The sequence below is a fragment of the Macrotis lagotis genome, chromosome X, assembly GCF_037893015.1.
Source record: "Macrotis lagotis isolate mMagLag1 chromosome X, bilby.v1.9.chrom.fasta, whole genome shotgun sequence".
Taxonomy (NCBI): Eukaryota; Metazoa; Chordata; class Mammalia; order Peramelemorphia; family Peramelidae; genus Macrotis; species Macrotis lagotis.
Window position 1 is genome coordinate 46,503,741 of NC_133666.1, and position 22,951 is coordinate 46,526,691.

The following is a 22,951-nucleotide window of genomic DNA, read 5'->3' on the forward strand; positions in this document are numbered from 1 at the left end:
AAGATGGGAAAAGAGCTTTAGCACCTCTCAATGTTCTCATTTGGACACTTAAGGAAACTGAAGTCTGGACAGGCAAAGCAATTTGAGCCAGTCACCTGATTAAGGAGTGACAGAGTCAGATCTGAAATGTTGTTTCTCAGTACCCAGGCCACTATAGTGGGGAACGAGGATGGGAAGAAGCATTTTTAAGCATCCTAGAGGATCATAGGATCATAAATCTAGAGCTGGAATGAGCCCCAGACCATCAAGTCAAATCCACTCATTTTGCAATTAAGGAAACTGAGGCCTAGAGAGAAGTGATTCACTCAAGGTCACACAGATAATCAGGATCAAAACTGGGATTTGGACACAGGTCCTCTAATTTCAGATCCTGTAGACTTTTCACTGTCCCCAGCTATAGCAATACCTAATAATTTAGATAAGTATAGAATTCAATGAGTGATAGGAAACCTATTGTTTAACATGCATCCTTCTAGAAAATCATAACCACTCTGCCTTTTAAAGTTCACATAGCATTGATTCAAATAGGCTGAGATTCAGTGACCCTTTCAATGGCCAAAACTTCCAGAAACCAAGCAGAGAAGGCTGAGTTCATTCCCCTCCCCCACATCAGTCTCATCTCTTGGGCAATGGACAGATGAAGACACTACCTGTAATGGTCATTCTAGTACCAAGCCCTGACTCTAACAGCTACCCAACCCCACCAGGACTTGACTATACATAGGTTGCTATTTTTTTCTGAAGGCTTAGGTTCATTAATTTTCCTTTGGGGAAAAGAAGATGAAAGAGGGCCTTGGACCACTGCTGCTTGAGGAACAGAATTGGTGGTATGATGGAATGGATCAGTGACTAAGGGAAGGCAACACAACTCAACTCTCATTTTAATTCTCTTTTCTCTGCCAGGTATCTTTGATCTCTGGATTGGAAAGCATAAAATAAAAAGACCTTTCAACCATGATAAGTAGGCAGATAATAGGAAAGAATTTTGATGAGGGCAAGTCACTTGACCCAGAAAAACTACATGTCCAGGTTCTGAAAGAACTAGGGATGTAATCAGCACACCTCTATCCATATTCTGAAGGACAGAAGTTAGCCCCAGACTGGAGAAGAGCAAATGTCCCACATTCCAAATAAGAGAAGACTCCTAGGCCAATGGTTTGTTTTCAATTCCTCACAAACATCTCACACATCTTATCAAGGGAACAATTTATGAAGTTTAGAAAAGAGAGTGTTTAATCAAAGAAAGCCAGCATGATTCCTTCACAAAAAGATTGTAACAGACTGTCCAACTGATCGATAGATGAGGAGAGGACTGTGAATATGAATTTTCCTAGGTTTTAGCAAAGCATTACCCAAGTTGTTCATGCTCTGTGTGTGAATAGTATGGAGAGATGTGAGCTAGGACACAATCCTTTGCAGTTAGATAAATTTGGAGAGCATGAAATGGCTGCATCCAAAGAACAGTCATAGGGCTATATCTCCTTAGAAAAAATTCTCCAGGGACCTGTGTTCTATTCTTCAACATTTTAAATTAGGAAGGATTGGGGGGTCTGGTTGCCCAAAATATGGGGAAGCACTGGGAAAGATGAACCCCAAAGCTCACATAATCTTAGGCTGTGTTAAAAAAAAGGTTCTGATGCAAAACTCACAAGCTGATGATCTTGCCATCTTGAAATGCCCTGGGTATGTCATGTCTGGGGTAAATGTGCTCAGGCTATTGATGAGTTGGAGACTGTCCAGAGGAGGGCAACCAAGCATGAGGGGATTGGCTGAGATCATCTGGAACAACTACAGATATTTGACTTGAAGAAAAGATGAGTTGCGGGGGAGGAAAGGGGATCATTAAGGTATGACTGGATCTGAAAGGCACAGTCATCGTGTGATAGTTATCTTCAAGTACCTAGAGGCCTGGCCTGTGGAACTATCATTCAATAAGCTGCCCTTCTCAATAAGACAGGAGCAAAAGAGGTCCCAGTCCCCTGAGATCCAGCCCAATTCCAAGTTTAATCCACCACATTGGGCCCTAGTCCAACCTCTGTAGGCTCCTAGGGTACTGAGAACTGAAACCTCTGGAATCCTTGATTCTTATTCCAATCTCTATGGGGCACAATACTGATGGTGTTCTTCATGCCAGGCTAGGATCTGGCAGAAGAAAAAAATTCCTATCATTCTTGACACTTGCTGCCGCCTTGACTTGACACTTGACCCTAAGTTTACCTCTCTGGACCTCAGTTTTCCTATCTGTAATACTAGGGGGATGGACAGGATGATTTCTGAAGGCTAACCTAAGTCTAGAATCAAAGAGCCTGGAGGAGAAAAGATATTTTCTAGCTACATTGTATTAGTGACAGAGAGTAGATTTTCAGCCAACAGAACTAGGTTCAAATCCTTTTTATTTCATGTGTGTGTGTGTGTGTGTGTGACTTCAGACTAGCCAATTGATCTCTCTGGGCCTCACTTTTCTCATCTGTAAAATGAAGATGTTGGATTAACTGATCTCTAAGATGTCCTCCAGCTCACCAACTTTTATCCCATGATTTTCCATGAGATTTCCTTCAAGGCTGGGCTCCTGAAGACTTTTCTGTAGTGGTTAGTGTTTTCTCCCTCCTCCCTCAATCATCATGTATGGACTGAACTGTTTGCAAGCCACTGCTCCCCTCTCCTCCCGGCAAAATGTAAATTCCTTGAGGACAAGAACTGTTTTAATTTTGGGGGGTATTTTGTTGGATTAAGATAGTTTGCTGGGTACATTCAGCTGCTCAAAGCTTCTGAGAGTCATTGCAGGTGGGATTTGTCCTCATCTAACTATTCAAAGATATAGAAAAGAAGCCACTGCTGCCTGGCAGAACTTTCTGGGAGTGCTGGGATTTGGGGCACTGACCCAACTTCTGCCACTGGCTATAACAACCATATCTTTTTTCTTCCAGAACCATTTGAATACACAACGACAATATGATGCCCTTCAGAAAACCTTCCAGAGGTAAGTCTCTTGAGTCCTGCCTTTCTTTCAATCTTCTGGTCCTCTCTTTTGCTCCCTGAGAACTTTCAGTCAAGAGAGTTGGGCTGAAAATGAAGTACTAGGCTTGGGACTCCATGTCCTTCAAGTAGGCCAGCTTCCCAGGCTGATGACCGGACCAGGAAGCCTGTGGATTCTTTGTCTCTCTCCACTAAGGCTGCCCCAGACCAGGAGGCCTTCCCCTGGCTCCAGTAGGGCTCTTCTCTCCTCCAATACATGACCTGCTCAGGTCATCTCTGCTCTTACCCATTTCCTAAACGAGTACCTTGGTGATTTCGAAGCACAACTGCCTATTTAACTCATTCCCTGGAATTCCATTGTCTGCATCATCATGCTTGTGATAACAGGTTTCCTAACTGCCCTCTCTAGCTCTTTGCATAGCTCAGGACTTCGAGTCCTGAGTGGTGATGCTGCTGCTAAAATTTTGTCCATGACTCCTTGTGCAGACTTGGTTAGAACCACGGCCCACTCTATGCCATTTTTTCTTGAGCTTTAAAATGGTGCTTAGGCAGATATTCTCTTGAATGGATATGGGCAAAACTGCCTCCATTTCTATCCCCTGGAGTAGACAGCGGACAAATCTGTCACAGATAAAGACTGAGCTCATATATAATTGAGAAACAGGAAAGAAGACCTTGGTCTTCAACTGTAAACCATTGGTTTGAGCAAACCTTGGTTTTCTATATTCATTTGTGCCCATCAGAGGGCAGGGCTAATACTTGAAATATTTGAAAAAACTGAGTACAGTTCATTTGGAGGATGATACATTTACCATCTAGAATCACTGAATATTGTCTCCCTCACCCCCAATGATGATGATGACCCAGGCATAGGACCTTCCTTAGCTAACAGATGGTTAGTTATCTTACAGATGAGTAGGACCCACCAAACAAATGGGTTCATCAGCCTTGCCTACTGAAGAACCTTCTTCCAGTTCATCCTTAAGCATAACAATGGTCGCTTCTCCTCTCCCTGCTCCCAATATACTTACTTACCTTTCAAAAGTAGTGATCCGTACTTTCTTTATAGGACAACCTCAATCTGGAGAAGATGGACGAACAAATGCCATCAAAAAACCGAAAATTCGAGCCACCATAAAAAGTGACAAAAGTTGGATTCAGAAACCAAATGAGAAAGAAAGCCAGAGCGTGTAAGTACTCCTGAGAAACTTCTGGTTGTTGACTGCAGTGCTGCATCCCCAGCGGCCTTCATGAAGTAGGGAAGGGATGGAAAAGAGCAAGGAAGGAAAGGGACCCTGATGTGAGATGGTGAGAGGGACTGGTTTGACCAAGTGCTGGGGCCTAACTAGTATGCCAATGCCGAGCCCAAGGTAGTAGGAGGGGGAGGTACAGAGCTTCAGGCATGCCCACAACTGACTCCTTGTGCTCCTTATCCCTGGCTGTCCTTCAATACCCCCTTTCCCTATCCTATTGGTGGCTAGAGACATTGTCTCTTTGTTTCAGGTAGTCAGCCTAGCTAGCTTCCTGCCTCTTGACTTAATGGTGGGTGAGTTGCCAGGCATCTTACATCAGGTCACACATTCTTTGTCACTCATTCACCCATTAGCTAGAACAAGGGAGGAAGGATTTCTATCAATGTGCCCCAGAGATCACCAGGTATATCAGACAGAAGCACTTAGTTGAAGAGGGTGGCAACTAGGGAGAGAGCAGTCTGGTTGGGTATATGAAGCAGATTTGGGTCAGTAACATGAAGTGAGGACATGGGAAGGGGATGCTTTCCCCTTTGGGGGACTAGCTCTGAAGGGGACATTATAGCCTAGGACCCTCACCAAAGTTATACTTCTTTTCCCACAGGGATTTTCATACCAAAAAGGAGTGCCCTTCAGTTCCACCTTCAGATCTCCACATGATCCAACAGAGCAAGTATGATGAAGTCACCTTTCCAAACTGCTTTGCTCATTCTCCACTGAGGCAGGGACATGGCCCACTAGATAGAGGGTAACCCTCTCATCTAGCTCAGTACTTCTCACCACACAAAGATGGTAGCAATGCAGGGGATAAGGATGTTTTGGGGAGCCCTCTGGGCAGTGGGGTCAGATGCCACAAGAGAAGTTCCATGATTGTCCGTGTTAGTCAATGCATTTCTGTGCATTGTGAGAGATTCGAACTCACTGAAATATGGTTAATTCTGTCCTGCCATTGTTAGACCCAGAGTAATGGACTTGATCAGTCACCAGTCACAAGCATTGAAGGATTTTCCATGCTAGGAGATTTTCCCTGTTAGCCTATACTGGTTGTCTTGATTTTGAAAGGGAAATGAGCTATGTAAGGAGGAAATTGGACATGTAGAAGACTGTATTAAAGAATTGGCTCTAGAGGCAGCTAGGTAGCTCAGTGGATAGAGCTCCAGCCCTGGAGTCAGGAGGACCTGAGTTCAAATCCGACCTCAGACACTTAATAATTACTTAGCTGTCTGGCCTTGAGCAAGCCACTTAACCCCATTTGCCTTGCAAAAACAAAGAATTGGCTCTACCATTTAGTAGCCGTTGGATCTTAGTTTCTCTTCTTTGGGCCTCAGTTTTCCACTTTCGTAAAATTGAAGGTTTTTATGGCCAGATGCCTGGAGCCTGTCATCTGAGCAACTTGTGTATCCTAAGGACTCCTGGACCTTACCATCTATCCTGCTAATGAACTGAACATCTATGCCCCCTGAAGCTGAGCTCTCTAATTCATTGCTTCCCCAATTGAAATATGAGCTCCCTGGGAAAGAGGTTGTCTTGCTTTTTCTTTTGGCCTCCCCAGCATTTAGCATAGTTCACAGTAAGCACTTAATAGATGCTTTCTCATTCATTCCTTCATTCCTTCATTAGATCAAATGAGGGGATATGTAAAAAGACTTTGGAAATTGTAGAGGCCCCCATCCTTACACACTCCTGAAAGTTGGCCTTCTTACATGAGACCCTTCGACCTCTTGGGGGCACACATGGTGTATGCCAGTTACAAATGGTAGCAAGGCTGCTGTCCTGCAAGACATCTTCAAAGTGCTTAACATTTCCTTAGAAGGGTGTCAGAAAAATGTATTATTAACTAGGGGCAGCAGCTGTGAGTCCTGAGAGTCTCCCAACATACAGACATTGTACTTGCCTTGACTTGGGGACAGCAGACAACAAATAAAAATGTTTCACTCTTAAAAAAAAAGAAACTAGGATCAGAAATTAACTATAATGTTCAGTTCGACTTTGTTTAGCAATACTTAGCATATGTTAGTTTGATTTTACAGAGGAGAACACTGAGGCCCAGAGCAGACTAGTGTTTTACTCAAGGCCTCTCAGATGACCAGATCCTCTACTGCCTGGTGCCAGGTGGCTCCCCAACTTTCCCATCACTTTCCCTTCTCAGAAGGCAGGGTCACTATTCCAAGAAGCAGTGCTTGAACAAGAATGGTGTCAGTTATGAACAGGGCTTGCATATTTCCTTTCATTTTTCTCCTTTGAAGTCTTTAACTGTCCTTGCTGGGCCTCCCTGATGAAGCTGAAACTGGCAACTCATGACTTGTTTTTCCTCCTTATGCAGGCCTCCAGCATCCAAGTCTTCATCAGGGTACATTATCAGGTGGGTATTAACAGGCAGAGGAGCTGAAAACAATAGGGGACTGGGGGGAACTCTGGACGCTTGCCAAGGTCAGTGATAGACTCTAGCCTAGAAATTGATAGCATACTTAGCAAAATCATTCCTAACCTCCCTCCTGGGATTTTGAAGCAAAGGAAACAACCGGGTCAAATTTGAAGCAGTTCATTTGGAGCTTAAGAAGAGGGTAACACACCTCCTGACTGGGGCCCTTATCTGTACAGGGTCCATTTCAGAATGGTCTACCTAAGAGGGCCTCAGAAGGCTCCCCCGAGGTTTAGAAGGTCAGCTTCTAACAAGTCCGGAGTTGGGAGCAAGATTGCTGGTTAAGAAGGACTATGCTGGGGCAGCTAGGTGGCGCAGTGGATAGAGCACCAGCCCTGGAGTCAGGAGGACCTGAGTTCAAATCCTGCCTCAGACACTTAATAATTACCTGGCTGTGTGGCCTCGGGCAAGTCACTTCACCCCATTGTCTTGCAAAAACTAAAAAAAACCTAAAAAAAAAAAGGACTATGCTGCTAGGGGCAGTTAAGTGGCACGATGGATAGAGTACTGACCCTGGAGTCAAGAGGATCTGAGTTCAAATGTGGCCTCAGACACTTAATATTTACTTAACTGTGTGACCTTGTAAAAAAAAAAAAAAGACTATGCTGCAACCTGGGACCTTAGCAGACACTTCCAGGGTGGTGAGTACCTGGCAGGGAGGGATCTTTTGTAAGTAAAACCCCTGAGATGGAGGGATCCAAGATATACCTAACATCTCCAAAGTGCAGTGTGACAGCCAGGAGGTTGTGAGATTAGTCTAGCTAGGCAAAATGCCATGTCATAGGGAAGGAGGCTCTCTCTTGGTTAATTTGATATGAGCTTGGTCAAATTTGAAGAGATGCCCTCTCTAGAATCCTGGTGAGTAGGCAGGCCTAATTATCACCTCTGTAAGGCATTGTAATGGTTTTATTTTTCTGGCAAACCTGTCCCAGCCTACCTCCGGGATCATGTCAGCTTGCTCTCCTTCATTAGATTTGTTCTGCCAGCTGCTCGAAGTGACCTTGGGCACTAATGAGATGTTTCTTCCTTGGGTTCATACAGGGGCATATTCACCAAGCCCGTGGACAGCGCAACTCCAAAGACTCAGAAATCAGTTACTTTTGGAAGTTCCAAAAGGTTGGTCTGGTGGGAGGCACTAGAAGAAGCCACAAATAAGAGTGCATACTATGAGTACCAAGTAGTCTTGCTGCCCATGGCCAGCATGACCTCCAGTGTGCCCTGCTGAGGGGTGCTTCCCAGTTCATTCAGCAACTGTTAGGTGTGCAGTGATGGGAGGGGGGGAGCAGCCCACAGATTTTTGGGTGGAGATGGCTAATTCTGACCTATAGAAAATCTGTACCAATGAATTTAGGTGGAATCAAATTAACTGTATTTTAGGAATTCCTCAGCCAACTTCTCTCTTCACCCTTTCCCCTCCACATGCATAGGCTTGAGATAGATTTGGAGACACTCTGAGACTGGGTGTCTCATCACAACAGTGGAGTTGTGAACTGATCTGGCCAGAGGGATGACGACACCAGCGCAGGCATTGCTGGCTGTTGCTGTGAGGAGCTTGCTCAATCAATCAGTCAGTCAACGAGCACTCATTAAGCAGCAACTGTGTGTCAGACACTACTAGATGCTGGAGCTCAGTCTGGGCCCCTTCCTTGTAGTGAGCATCCTCTTCTGAGCATTTTAATTGACTTCTTCCAGCATCCCTAGAATTGTGCCCGAAGGGCTTCACATAGAAACTTCACAGAGAAGGTAGGGCCCATCCAATTCCTCCACTAGCAGCCCTCCTTTTGGTGATGAGCCTGTCCAAACATAGCTAAGGTTGGTCCTCCAAAAACAGGCTGCCTTATCTTCGTGGTTCAGGCCTGCAGGAGCTTAAAGATCTGACCCAGGGAGCCAGGTGGCCTCCTGAAGCCCATTAGTGGAGCCACAAGCAGAAGAGGTCATGTTTCTCTAGCACTTTATGATTACAAAGTGCTACCCCCAAAATGGGTCTGCCTAGGGAGGTGTCTCATCCTTAGCCTTTGGGAAATCAACCTTTGGCAACCCTGCACCCCACTCCCCAGATTCAAATGATCTCCACCCACAAAAACCTGAGCTGAGGGCCTTGTTGTGAGTACTCCTCCTCTGTGGACTTGGCTGAGTCTGCAAAGGAAAAGCAGGAAAGACTCTCAGATCTATTTATGGATCTGATAAGATGTTTGTGACCCTGGACAGCTCCACAGGCCTGCAGCTTAGGGGTGCTGACTGAGTTTACTTTGCTTTCCCAGATCCAATATTCCGAAAAGAGTCACTATCAACCTGCCCCAACACTCTGCTCCTAGCTACAAAACCAGTCCTGATGACTACAAGAGGACGTGAGTGTTCTTCAGAAGTGACCCTCTTTTCTTTTTCTTATATGCCAGCACTAGAAGACACCTTAGGGGTCACTGCTTAGTATATGTTATGATGAACAGTGCATCCAGGGTCAGAGGACTGGGTTCTAATTCTGTTTCTGCACTCATTTAGATGTGTATCTTTAAAGGGTATAGTAATAGTCCCTCCCTCATAGGGTTGTTGTGAGGATCAAGTGGGATCATTGTAAAGCACAGTGCCTGACTCACAGTATGCACTTAATAAATGTGAGCTATTATTATTATTATCTTTTATTATCATCTATGATCACTTTATGAGGTAAAATAAATTCAGCTCTATAAGGTGAGGTTGTAGTTTGCAGAAGGCTTTTGAATGCCAGACAGAGCGGTTTGTTATCCAGAGGCTGGCCTGCAAAACTTAGTCTTTTTCTTCTCATGTAAAACACCCCTCAGGATCAAACAGAGCCCCATGGATGAGGATGAGGAAACCTTTCTTCTTCCTGTTTGTGAACAACCAAAAAGGTACAATCCCTAGAAAGGATGAAGGAGGTTTGAGGAATATCTTTCCCATCTTCCTTTCCTCTCTGAAGCAGCCCAGGAAATCCTATCGGTGCCACTGGGTGTCATACCTCATAGTGCCCCCTTTGGGGATGGACAGGGATTTTTTTCTTATCTAGGCAGCACATGGTACTTGGATGCTGGGGGTAAGATTTGAGAAGCTCAGCTTTATAGTGCAACTCTCCTACCTACTTACCTGTGTGATCTGGGCCAAGTCACCTTCCCCAGGCCTAACCTTGCTCTTCTGTAAAAGTAGAGAAACTGGCTGGCATACCAAAACCCCACAAGCTTTAGATTCCCTTATTGCCTGTTGCTTCTACATCTTCCATCTCTGGCTCGTTTACTAACCAGGACTTATTTGACTGAACCAAGAGGGCTAAGATTCTTAGGATTGCCTTGATTTTATCCAAATGCTTATTGTAAAGTGAATTAGAAGAAGCCAGGAGGGATCCATTCTGGGGAATCCCAGATGCTAATGGCAGCCATGAGGTAAACACTCCAAGTCTGGAAGGTGCCTAGAGGTGCCACTCTTCACTGAGAGAGGGTGTTTACTCACTAAGAGTACCCTTTGCTAATGAAATCAAGTCCTGTTAAAAAAAAAAACTTGTCAAATCTTACAGAAATTGATTTAGGGCTTGGAAATAACCTTGTTTCACAGATGAGGAAAGAGGTTTGGGAAGCAATTGCCAAAGGTAAAAGGAAGGAATGAGATTTAACCCAGGGTCCTTGGACTGCAAGTCTGGGGAGGTTCCCCCTACTCATTGTATCACTAATGTGTAAACATAATCGGGTTGATAGAAAGGGAAGATGATAGGAATGATGGAAAGGACAATGGACAGGGGGTCCTTTATACAGGCTCTCTTGTTCTCCGTTTTCATTCCCCATGCCCCTAAATAATTTCCCATCTAATGAAGCTGATTTTATCCAGACACTAATGTGATTGAGAGGTAACTCAGTGTGGTAGGAAAGAATTCCTGAACTGGGAGTCTGAAGTTCTAAGAGGGAGCCCAGGCTTCTGTTCTTATCTGTGTGGGTCTGAGGCCAGTCAGCTTACCTCCTGAAGCTTCAGTTTCCTTATCTGTAACAACCCCTGTCCTCCCTGTCTGGTGTGGTGATGGTTGGAAGGACAGAGGTAATTCTTAAAGGGTCATTTGAACTCAAGTGGTGGAGATGTCCCTCAGGAACCAAATAGTTTCCCCCCTTCGGAAGAGTTGAACTCTTAGCAAGTATAGAGGTGAGAAGTCCCTTCTCCCTGCTTCCCTGACTGAAACAGGACTAGGCTGGTAGTAGTAGACAGAACATCAGGACAAGCCTGCTCCTTCATACAAGCCACCCAGTACACAAATCTTGCTGAAAGTCAGACAGCTTGCAGCCAGAAGCCAGGAGGGCAGGCTGAGAGAACCTGCTACGTGTCCCCTTGGGAGTGGATGGGGAGATGGAGGTACATGTAGTCAGGGCCATGGCCTCTGACCTTGCCTCCTGCTCAGCCTCCCCATTTCTTGCCCTTCTAGAACTGAAGCTTCAAGAAGTGTGCTTCAGAAATCCACCACCTGGGGACACTCCTATGTGCTCTCCGCTGTCAAGAAGACCCCAGAGTAAGTGTATATTCTAAGAGGAGAAGGAGGCTGGAGTGGATGGAGATGGGGAAAAGAAAGGGACCAGTGGGTAGAGACTGGGAGGTGGGATGGGGATGACTTAAAGGGTGCAACATTATTGCTCCCTTTGGTGCATTGGAATTTGATCTGGGGGTGATAAAGGAATTGTCAGGCCTGTATCAAATATCTTATTTTGTGACCCTACAGATCAACACCTAAGAGGTCATCTTTGTATCCTCCCTCCAGGAATTCTGCCCCGGACTTAACACTTCCTTTTAGGCTTAGCAGGTAAGGTTTTGCTGCAGGGTTCTAGCTAGCACTTTTCTCCTTGGGTCAAGGAGAAGGTCTTCTCTGGGCTCTCCTCCCCTACTAGTGAGGTGGGCCAGGAGAGCTCTCCTAGAGCAGAGAAGACCCAGGAGAGCGGCAGTTGTTGCTGCTCTATGGGTGGAGTCTCCCAAACTGGGAGAGCCTCAGGAGGCGGGTCTGGAGCCCTTCTCTCAGACCAAGGCTAAACCTGAAGGGCTGTAGGACTGAAAGTCACAGACAGATCTAGGTTCCCTTCAATTTTCCATGGGAAAAAAAATGGGGATGCTGCATCTTTTGACCAAAGATTCAAAGACACTTGAATGGAGGAACTGTCAACCATTTTGCCTTCTCAGAAAATATCATTTTCTCATTTTCTCCTGGGAAGACAGAGTGTTGAGGGAGATCGACTTCCTTGGAGGCAAGAAGCTTGGTTTCCTCTTTTTAAAAACGGAGCTTATGATAGCACCTACCTTAGGGCAAATAAGCACATACGGATTTCATAAATGCTCACTGATGGATTGACTAATGTCCATAAAGGGCTTCACAAAACCTTGAAGTAAATTGGAGCCAGCTTAGGCAAGCCTCTTGTGTTAGAAGAGTGGAGGCTAGGAAGCCATTTCTACAATTCTGAAGCAGATGGTTGGAAGAGGATGAGGAAAGGGACCGCCCTTGATGAGGGTGGGGATAGTGAAATGGGTGAATGAATTAACTAAGCCTTCAGTTCCTAGAGGAACAAAGAGCTCCAGCATGCGGAGCTCTGACCAGCCTCTTCCCCATCCAAAGAAGTATGGCAAGAAAGAAGAGGGTGCCTTCTGAGAGCCCAGAATGGGATGTGGGGGTTGCTTCTGGGTTAGCCTTTGGCTTTAAAGAGAATGAGGTAAATGGGATAACTAGTACAGTGACCCCTCGCATTTCTTACTGAGAATATCTTTGTGTTACTGTCTTGAAGGGTTAATGAAGAGGATGAAGATTCTTCTGAGAGGAGTCAGATGACACCTATTCCCAAATATGTTATTGGCATTAACCGGTATACACTTTGCCCTGATCTCCCCTGCCAACCTCAATGTTCCTAAGAGTAATGGGCTCTCCTTCCATCTCTTGCTGAGGCAGCAGCCTTAACTCTCTACCTCTCCTCCTTCATCTCTATCACCTTAGAGAAGAGAGTTTCCTAAATGCTTCTGGAACCTTCCACTCTCTCTGACAGTTTCGCTACTATTGTGTTACATTGTTATACACTTTTTGAAAATCTGTACACAATAGAAAATCTGTACACAGTTGATACATTTCTCTTTTTGGTTCTTTGTACATTGAAATGTTAGCATTTGTCGGCATTTGCTAAATTCATAATGAAAAAGAAAAATTGAAATTCAGAATGATTTTCAAAAAGATTTTTCTTCTCTCGCATGGCCCTTCCTTGCAGAGCTGTCTCTGACTCTCCAGAGGGGTTTCTTTATCTCTTCCCCATTCCTGTCCTCTGTGCCCTCCTCAGCACTTCCCAATGGTTTAGGGGTTAGCCAGGCTTCGAACAAGTCCTATTCCAACAGCATATGGATGTGGACTTGTTAAAGGTATATGATTCTGCCTTTTTCTCTCTCTTATAGTTCAGTTTCAGGCAAAGAAAAAGCAAGGTACCCAGAATGGGCTAGAAATGAGTCCGTGAGTGTCTTTTCATCTCCCAGACACCAAGAGATGAGGTAAAAGCATTGTTCTGTTTGTTTATCTAAAATGAAAATAGCAATGTACGTTGTGCCTCCCTTCCCTTCCCAGAGTGTTTTTAGGGATCAAAGAAAATGAAGCGGGTCCAGCATGGTGTGGTTAGAAAGGCAGTTGTTATTGTCCCCAGAATCACCAACTGTTCGGTATCATTTGAGAGCAGGACATGGTATCAGGGGTGTCCTTCTGCATCCAGGACTCCCTATACTCTCCTCCTATATGTCCTTTCTGATTGATGCCCATGGCTACCCTGAGATGTTATTATCCCTCCTTGTACCTTGCAGGTTCTGCCAAGGGTGGGGTCAGAGAACCAGACTGGACCTTCTTGTCCTGAGCCTTTTTAACCTCGGCCAGGTACTTAGACTTAAAAGGCTTGGCCACCAGGAGCTCTCCCCTATTCTGTCCCCTCCCCAGTCCCAGGTCTTCTGGCCTACCATATTTTCAACTGACTCTTGGCTTTAGTTTCCTTGATTTGAGGGTCCAACCCAGCCCTGGGGCCCAATTTCAAGACTTACCCGAACTCTAATTAAGACTGGGTTTGTTCTGGCCAAGCTATTCCAGCTCAGATGCTATCCATGATGAACCTGACCTAGGTAACCCCCTCTACCCTGACAATACAAGATCAGTGATATAGGTTATAGGTTATAGGTGACAGGTTATAGGTATATCTTCTTGCAATGGTCTCCCTTCTGTTGTGATGGGGTTAGCCTCAAACCATCCAGTAGCCCACCTTATACTGCTGAAAGCTCCCCTAGGGCAGCTTCCATCCTCCATCAGCAGTAGCTGCCCATCCCATAAGGACTACCTGTACCTGATCTGTCAAAAGAGAGAGTCCATGGTTTCTTTGTTTGCTTTCACTGGCCATGAAATTCATTCAAAGATGTGCAGTGGTATTGTAGGTGGCTTAGGGGAGGGAACCCACCTGCACATTAAGTAGCACTGGAAAGATTGTCATTCTAATATAAGTGGACCCCCATTGCTGGGCCCCAGCCTAGAAGACATAGTCTATTTCTGAAACACAACTATTTCTTAAGCCTCTGGATAGTTGATAGCACACCCTCCAGGGTGCCAGAGGAAAACTGAGGGTTTGCACACACCTCTGCTGGTAGAACTGGAACACCAGACGTTCTCAAACAGGATCCTAGGGGACCAGGACAGGATCTCCCATTGATCCTCTATGGAAATATGCAGCTAGGCCGATTCTAAGTTACCATGTCATTGTAGACTCATCCTTTGGATGAGCTGATCCTACCTTTGGGGTGACAAGCACAATCATAGTACACAAGGTGTCTGGGAGGAGTGGGGGAAGGGGAAAGTCAAAAGCACCACAATTATCCCGTTCTCTTCCCAGAAGGTCAGTGCTTTGGTGAAGTACAACCAAAACCCTTACAAAGGGGAAGACTGGGTTCCCCACATAACAATTTCCCTCCATATAACAAAGGCTTGGGGTCAGTTACTATTGCCACACCTAAATAATGGTTGACTTTACATCTTCCAGCAATAATCGTCACTCTCCCTTCCCCTTTAATTCTCTAGTCATGTGTTACATTCACATGCTTAAATAGCCATACATTTATATATGGCATACTTCTCCTTTTCCCCTCACTCCTGTGACTCTTCTGGGTTCCCCTAGTTACCATGCTGATACCTCTTAACCCTCCTCACACACACACATATACTTATGTACTCATGGTCCATTCCTAACAGCCCCCCTCATCTACCCATGTAGATATATAAACATATAAACAGACATGTTCCTTTGCCTTTACCCACCTTCACATATAAAAAAAAGAAAAATCAAGAAGGGGAACAAGATGAGAGAGGCCCACAAAGGGGTGATAGTGTTGAGGAAAGCTTAACCAAGCCTGTTGGACCCCTGGTAGGTTCATCTTTAGTGCAGAGGCTGGCCCCTCAGCATGATAGGCAGAGAGACTTAATTTCCTGAGCTCCCCCACTAAGGATCAGGCTCTGGGGAAATGACTCAGATATGGCTGATGTGGTCCAGAAAGCCAATTTATTCATTTCCAAAAATAAGCGTAATTGCCAAGCAGACCAAGATGTTCTTGTCGAATGGCCAGCCTGTTCTCACCCCAGCAGGGAAGCCACATTAAAACCTGGCGGCTACGTGACAAGGAAAGAATCAGAGCAGAGGGAGCCGGATGGGCTCAATAGATGTTTTTATCGAGCTGTGGTCGCCTGATAAGTCCCAGCAGCTACTGTCGAGCTGTTGCCATAGAGATAGAAAACTGTCTCTAGACTCAGATAGTAATAGGTAGAACTGGCTGAGCCAGAGGCAGGTCTATACTATATGTTTGAGTAAAAAAAAAATGGGACCCAGAGAAGGACAGTGGTCATTTAAGATCACACAGCTATTTGAGGGCCAAACCAGTAGTGCAATCATGTTTTCTGACTCCCAATTCAATGCCTATGTTGCCTCTATCTTGCAAAAGGCTCATTCTTCCCTTCCACCTGCCTACTTCTAAGGTTTAGGCCATCTTGGTAGTGATTTTGAAAAAGGGTGAGATCAAGCATCATAGAATCTATGGGACCTTGAAAGTGCCTTAATCTAGCTTCCTAATGCAGAAATATCTTCTACCACATCCTTAATAAAGTGGTCATTCAACCTCTGTTAGAATAATCACAGGGATGGGCATATCGCCATTCTATAAAACAGCCTGTTCCTTTGGTGAACAGGTCTAATGAATGACCAAGCAACCATGCCCTCTGTTGAGCTGAAATTCATTCTCCTCAAATTTCGACCAGTTGATTCTAATTCTGCCTTCTTGAGCTCAACTGGAAAGTTCCAAGAGAACTCTCATGTTCTTTCAAGGTTTTCCCTTCTCTATGTTAAATATCCTCTTTAACCTTTCCTCAGGCTCTTCTATGACAGGGTTTCTGGTCCCCTCCCCATCCATGTCAGCCTCCTCTACCTGGAGGTCCTCTGCCTTATCAGGGTTCCTTTGAAAACGTGATTGGAACCTAGGTCAGAGAAGAGACAAGGGGCCCCTGTTGCAAGTCAGCCCCAGATAGCTGGGGGACCCCCTGATGATCTATCAGAAAATCCTGGAAAGAACCAGTTGTGATTAGAAATCAGGCAGGTGCATTATTTCTCTGGCTGACACATTCTTCCCCCACCAAGTCCTGAGAATCTTCATGTCCAGAAAATACAGGGAATGCTGAATTTAGGGATACTTCCAAATGCTGCCTCCAGACAGTCCATTCTCAGAAACTGTATGGAAAGTTCAGTTATTCCAAATAGTTATGTTGACATGTGTCTAGGGAAAATGCTAACTGTTCTCTCCAGGAGGATGAAGCCTCTTGAGAATTCCCCCAATCTCCATGGTGATTTCAGATGCTGGACATCTTTGGCTCTATGCAATAGTTAAAGAGTTTGACTTCTTAGTCTTAGCATCATTACATTATTTTATTAGAAAGGTATCATTTGGCAAAGATATGCCTCTTAAAGGTTTCCCACATTTTTTCTATTTCTTCTGTAATAATAACCAATATTAATGAATAATAACCAAATTTTACACAAATTTGACCAGGGCACAACAAATTGTCTACACTAGAGTGAAGTGTGCCTGTAAAAGAAGGGAGTAATTGGAGTAGCTTTAGTGGGGATGTTATCATCATCATCAGTAACCTTTTTTTAAAAAAAAAAAGACAGTATAGAGTGAAAAGGACCAATGTGAATAATCAAGAATGACTCTCTCTCAAGAATTTATAAGGTTCTTTCCTCAGAACAACTCGAAGAGGTTTGTAGTATAGATATTCTTATCCCCATTTTATAGATGAGAAAACTGAGGCTCAGAGAAGGGAAGTGACTTATTCAAGGTCATTGAAGTCATCCAGGCCGCACCATAATTTGAACCCAGTTTCCCCTGACTGCAGACCCAGCATTCACTTTACTAATGAGTGGTTTTCACAGGGTAAAAATAGAGAGGTAATTGGATTTTCTATTGCCTTAATGATAGCACTGACTTCTCTTAGTCTTCTGAGTAGAGCAACTAGTTGGAGCCACACTCAGAAAGGAACATTTATGAAAAGTCAGTATGGAAAAAAAAAAAGAGTTGATTTCTCAAGGCTAGCCTTGACATAGGATGGGTGAGGAGCAAGACAAAAGTAGCCAGAAATTCTGGAAGCAGAAATCCAGAGACCTGGAAAAGACTGCAGAGATCATCTAGTCCAACCCCTTCTTTTTTCAGACTAGGAAATGGGGTCAAGGGTGATGAAGCAACTTTCCAAGGCTACACAAGTGAAAAAAGAATCAGAGGCAGGATTTGACTCTGGACCCATGCTTTTGCCCCATACCATGTTTTCAAAGCAGATTGGAAAGACACATGAGTGCAATGGAAAGAGCACTGGATTTAGAGATCAAACACCTGGGTGTGAATCCTAACTCTGACTCTTACTTCCTATGTGATCTTGCACAAGTCCCTTTAACTCCTTGGGTCTCTGAGACCTCTGTGACCTCTGAGATTCCTTCCAGTCCTGAATCTATGCTTTGTGGTCCTCAGTGATTCCTAATTTGTGATAGATTGAAAGGGGGTTGAATAAAACTTTCTCTTTATTCCTTAGTGAGAAGAGAAGAGAAACTCACACTGCGCCAAGCTGTGATTCCAAAGTGGCAACCGCCCTTCTTGACCTTTCCCTGGAGAACAAAACGAAAAGGTAAAATGCTGCTGCCTGGGCAGAGGCTCTGAGCTGGCACTCATAAAGGAGCCAGAGAGTCCAGCAAAGGCCCATGTCTGTCCTCTGATGTGCCTCCTGCATGTCAGCCATTTTGCTGCTGACCATTGCCTGCTCCTTGCCTCATGCGTACACACACGTGGGTGCACATGTTTGTATGGAGAAATGGGGAGGGTTTATCAGGAAAAGAGACAGTTGAACCTCTCCAGATTCTGCTGGATTCCTTCCCTGGTGGCCCCTCTGCCCCAAGAGTGGTGAGAGAGGCCTAGCAGCACACAGTTCTGTTCCTATAGCAGGTGCAGCTCCAGGCTAAAGACAATGCTGGTTCTGCTTGAGAGATTCTCCGTGAAGTTCTCACTTTCAAGTACATTTTTTTCAAGGAGTCATTTTTTTCCCCTAGAAGACAATTGAGGAGGAGTGGGAAAGGCCCAGGGCCCAAGGCTCTACTCCTGGCTCTGCCACTCACTTGCACTGTGATCTTGGGCAAGTCATCTTTTATGGGCCTCAGTTTCTTCCAGTGTAAAATAGATAGATGGGCCCTGATGTTTATCTCTGCTCCTCTAACAGAGTAGACTTGTCTAAGAGGATCACTGAGACTTTTGGAAAAGATCTGTAGCAAACACACTGCAGTTGGGGAGTGGGATATATGCTGCCAGATGTTGTGTCCTCTGCTTTTCTTTTTTTTTTTTAAGATTTTTCAAGGCAATGGGGTTAAGTGGCTTGCCCAAGGCCACACAGCTAGGTAATTATTAAGTGTCTGAGGCCAGATTTGAACTCAGGGACTCCTGACTCCAGGGCCAGTACTCTATCCACTGCACCACCTAGCCACCTCATGCCCTCTGCTTTTGAAACTTCAGTGGTATTATTTGTTATGTGTGTGTGTGTGTGTGTGTGTGTGTGTGTGTGTGTGTGTGTAGAAGGAGATGACTGATAATTTAAAAACAAAGGCTGAGGGACTCTTGAGTTCCTTGGGGAAGAATGATTGCCCATGCAAAAGTAGCAGATGCTTCCCAAAAGAAAGCAAATTGTCTCCTCTCTATAAATTCCTTGGGGTATGAGGAAAGTAAAATTTCCAGCACTAGAGAGGGCATTCCCAAAGAAGGAAAAGAAGTCAAGTATCTCCCTTATGATTCCAACAGGTATTGAGGCTTGTGGGGCATCCTCTGTCCCTTCTAGGTTATCCTAAATTCAAGCCCAGCTTCAGGGTTACTCTGCACCATGCCCATTGCTCTGAGCTGGTCTCTGGGAACTCATCTTGGTGTTCCTTACAGAAGTGAGGGAAACAGTCCACTAAGGGTTGTGCTTCAAAAGTACACTTGGGTTCGCTGGAGAAATGAAGGTTCACCTTCTTGTTCTCCCTGGCTGGCTCAGCATCTGTATCTCATCCTTCCTTCTGAGTATTCTCCAAGGCTCTGCTCTGGGTTCTCATACTGTCTACTATTTTTCACTTGGTAACCTCATCAGTTCCTATGAGTTTCATTATCATCTCAAAGCAGATGATTCTCTTTATCCAGCCCTAACATCTCTCCTGACTTGATATAGAGCCTAAATCTGGCTTTGCAATTTCCATGTGGTCAGATTCTCTTCTAGCATGACCCCCAGTTTCCAGGTGGGAAAACTGAGATACTTCATGAATGCTGCCACAAGGAACTCAATCTCTAACTTCTCAAGTTTAATGCCTTAACAGTGGGTACTTGTGGTTAGGGGAGACCAGATGCAGAGCCCTGAGCTTTCTTAATGAGTCCTTTGCCTTTGACCTGGTCAAGTGAAAGTAATCATGCCTCCACTGGTTCACAAAATGATCTGGATGAAGTAGAGATCACCTCTAAGAAAAAATAAATAAGTTTGCCCTCTCCCTAGGAAATGCTAGCCTTAGTATATAATAGCATTCATGGCAGGGGAGATGGAGCACATGGAACAGTCCAGGCACAGCAGAGGAACTGGGAGAGCAGATTTCGTAAAGACCTTTGATCAAAAAGCAGTAGAAATCCATGGGCTCTTCAATTGGTTTCCTTGGCTCCCGAGTTTCTGCCCTTCCACAGTAGACTATGGGTTGTGTTGCAAATTTCACAACAGGCCTAAATGGAAGCTGCTGCCAGAACCCAGACATCCTGGTTCTTCAGCATAGGCTTCAATGACCCCAAGGCCTGCTGAAAAGACTCAAGCATGCTTCTCTTCCCATGCAGATCTGGCCTCAGCAACAGAGAAAAATTCATCAGCAATAATCAGGAAGGATTCTATGAGGGCTTCAACAAACAGAAACACGTTAAACCCAAAGAACCAAGGTAAGGGAGTCCTAGGACTCCATGCATCAGTAGAGTCTGGCCTGTTCAGGGTCCTTATTTTATTCTGGAAGAAACAAAGGCTTACAGAGGGCGAGTGACTTACCCAAGGTCATAGAATAAAACTACTGGATAACCAGGACTATAACCCAGAGCAAAAATATGTATATATGTATGTATATATATATATATATATATATATATATATACACATATATATGTATACACACACACACACACACACATATATATATATATATATAATATATATGTCTATTGTCATTGTAATTGTTTTCATTGCATCAGGACAGAATATCTGTTACAATGGCAACTTTCTTCATGGTCCATTGACAGCAGAACGGTGAGGATGCTCTCATTTTCTAACCATACAGTACAGGCATCATTCTCTTCTGAAGGAAAACTATTCTTTCAGGCATTTGCAGCAGCAATGATTTATGGTCGCACCATGCATCATGAAGTCCAGGAGCTATAGAGCATGAAAAGCATTTCAGATTCAACTGGAAAATCAGTTGAAGCCTGGTGGCTTATGGGATGTGGTAGAAAGGGCACTGAACTTGGAGTCAGAAGGGCCTGGGTTCAAGTCCTCCCTCTAAAACTTGCTATCTAGACCTCCCTGGGTCTATCCAACTTGATGAGATCTGCTTGCCAGCTCTGCTCAGATATGAGGTCATTCTATAATGTGATTATTAATACAATTAAGTGATCTGGGGTCTCTTTGATTTGGGAGTTCCTGCTAATGACACAGATCACATGACTGCCCATGCCATGTTATTCTCCTCCTCCATGTCCTCTCCACAGTTTACCATTAATAACCATTTTTTTTTTGTTTTTGCAAGGCAATGGGGTTAAATGACTTGTCCAAGGTCATACAGCTAAATAATTATTAAGTGTCTGTGACCAGATTTGTACACAGGCCCTCCTGAATCCAGGGCTGGTGCTTTATCCACTGCGCCACCTAGCTGCCCCCAATAGCCAATTTTCAATACCGAACTCAATAAGGCAGCTGGGGGTGAGAGTTGGCATTGCTATTACTGGTGTGATTTGAGGAATTAAAAAACCATTCTAGCTCAAACCTAACTTGTCACAGTGCCTGATATTTAACTATTAGAGATTCATTCCTTTAAGTTTACCACTGTAGAGATAATCAGGAATCCTTATCTGTATTCCTGATGGGGACACTCACTAGAATGTTAGCTCCCTAAGAGACTGTTTCTTTTTCTTTCCTTTTTGTTTTTGTATCACTACCACCTAGGACAGTGATTTGTACCTAGTAGGTGCTTAATATGAATCCTTGCTGAATTGAACTCCTGAATACCTAGACAAATAATTTTCCTTTTCTGAGCCTTAGTTCAGTTATAATATGAGGAATTTGGATCAAACAATCTCCAACTATTAAGAAAGCCTTAGTAGTTAGCCCCTTAAATTCAAATCAGTTGACTCACATGGTTTGAGTGTCTTATGTCTTACAGATCATTTAGTATTCATTGTCCCATTGGCCCCTTACAACCACGCTTTGAACTGCCTAAACGCAAGTAAGACTGTCATCACTAGACAGATAAGGAAAACTGAAACTAGACCAGGGAACTGATTTATCCACAATCACACAGCTAGTAAGTATGGAATTGGGATTTGAATAAATACAAGCCTTTTGATTCAAATCCTATGTTCTTTAGTTAAATATATATATATATATATATATATACATATATATATACATAGACATAAATACAAATATATAGAGATATGCAACCATTCAAACAAATTCATTTGCAAAAACTATACTACTCCCAAATGCAGATGATTGATGCAGATGATCAATTCTTTTTTATTTCTTTTGGGTACTTTTATAGTTTTTGCAAGGCAAATGGGGTTAAGTGGCTTGTCCAAGGCTACACAGCTAGGTAATTATTAAGTGTCTGAGGCTGGATTTGAACTCAGGTCCTCCTGACTCCAGAGCTAGACTCCCCCAGATGTGTGCCTATGACTAAGTCCCTCTTCTCTGGGTCTTAGTGTTCCCCACATACAAAATGAGACCAAGTGAGAGGAGTAGACTCAGAGGATTTTTGTTTCTGTAGTTGCAGGTATGCTTCTGCCTCCCCGATACCAAAACTGAACAGAAATATGGAATTTCAGCCAGTGTAGGTAATACTATGCCATCTGAATCCAGGAGGTAAACAAGGAGGGCTTATCAAGACTGGCCTCTGTTGGAGGGGAAGGGCAAGATAGAATCATCTCTGTAGAGCTCCAAGGAACTTCAGATGTAATCTAGCCTAGAAAAGTTCACTGAGGCCCAGAGAGGTTAAGAAAATTTAGTCAAGGTTCCACAAATGTAAGACACAATACTCAATAGATATATATCTTGAAAGGACCTTGGAAGTCACGTTAACCTGGTTTCCCTTTTACAGATAATGAAACCAGAGGCCAGAGAGTAGAAGTGATTTACCCAAGGTCACACAGGCAGTAAGGGCTAGAGCTGAAAATCAAAGCCTGGTCATCTGACTCCTAATACAGCTATGGCATTGCCACAGCATGTAGTGACATACTGCCAGTCTAGCAGAACCTGGTTTGGAAGCCGCCAAATTCAGCACTTGTCTCCTCGAGTATTTGTCAAAGGTTCCCTAGGTGTCACACAGCATAAAAAATGATCTCAAGGAACTGCTACTCTATTGGGAGAGATAGCTAAGTATTTTCTTTAAGGATCTCCAGAATAATACCAAGGAAGTTAGAGAGGGAGAGGGCAGGAGAATGGAGGGGTTGAGGAAAGGCTTTGTCTAAGAAGGAGGCCAAGAGG

At 44.2% G+C, this 22,951-nt stretch overlaps 1 protein-coding gene across 3 annotated transcripts in view; it reads left to right on the forward strand.

Annotated features, from left to right (window-relative positions):
• ZNF185 (zinc finger protein 185 with LIM domain) overlaps positions 1-22,951 on the forward strand; it is a 48,176-nt gene that overhangs the window by 14,541 nt on the left and 10,684 nt on the right. For 2 of the 3 annotated variants that reach the window (XM_074202679.1, XM_074202681.1), the window contains exons 2-14: positions 2,928-2,980; positions 4,046-4,166; positions 4,831-4,899; positions 6,550-6,588; positions 7,690-7,764; positions 8,910-8,996; positions 9,447-9,515; positions 11,063-11,146; positions 11,354-11,434; positions 12,402-12,479; positions 13,054-13,146; positions 17,747-17,839; positions 20,044-20,142. In XM_074202679.1, the coding sequence (XP_074058780.1) occupies positions 2,953-2,980; positions 4,046-4,166; positions 4,831-4,899; positions 6,550-6,588; positions 7,690-7,764; positions 8,910-8,996; positions 9,447-9,515; positions 11,063-11,146; positions 11,354-11,434; positions 12,402-12,479; positions 13,054-13,146; positions 17,747-17,839; positions 20,044-20,142 (1,016 nt within the window). In that variant the 5' untranslated portion in view covers positions 2,928-2,952. The remainder of the gene's footprint in view (positions 1-2,927; positions 2,981-4,045; positions 4,167-4,830; positions 4,900-6,549; positions 6,589-7,689; positions 7,765-8,909; positions 8,997-9,446; positions 9,516-11,062; positions 11,147-11,353; positions 11,435-12,401; positions 12,480-13,053; positions 13,147-17,746; positions 17,840-20,043; positions 20,143-22,951) is intronic. The other variant, XM_074202680.1, reaches the window with a different exon arrangement.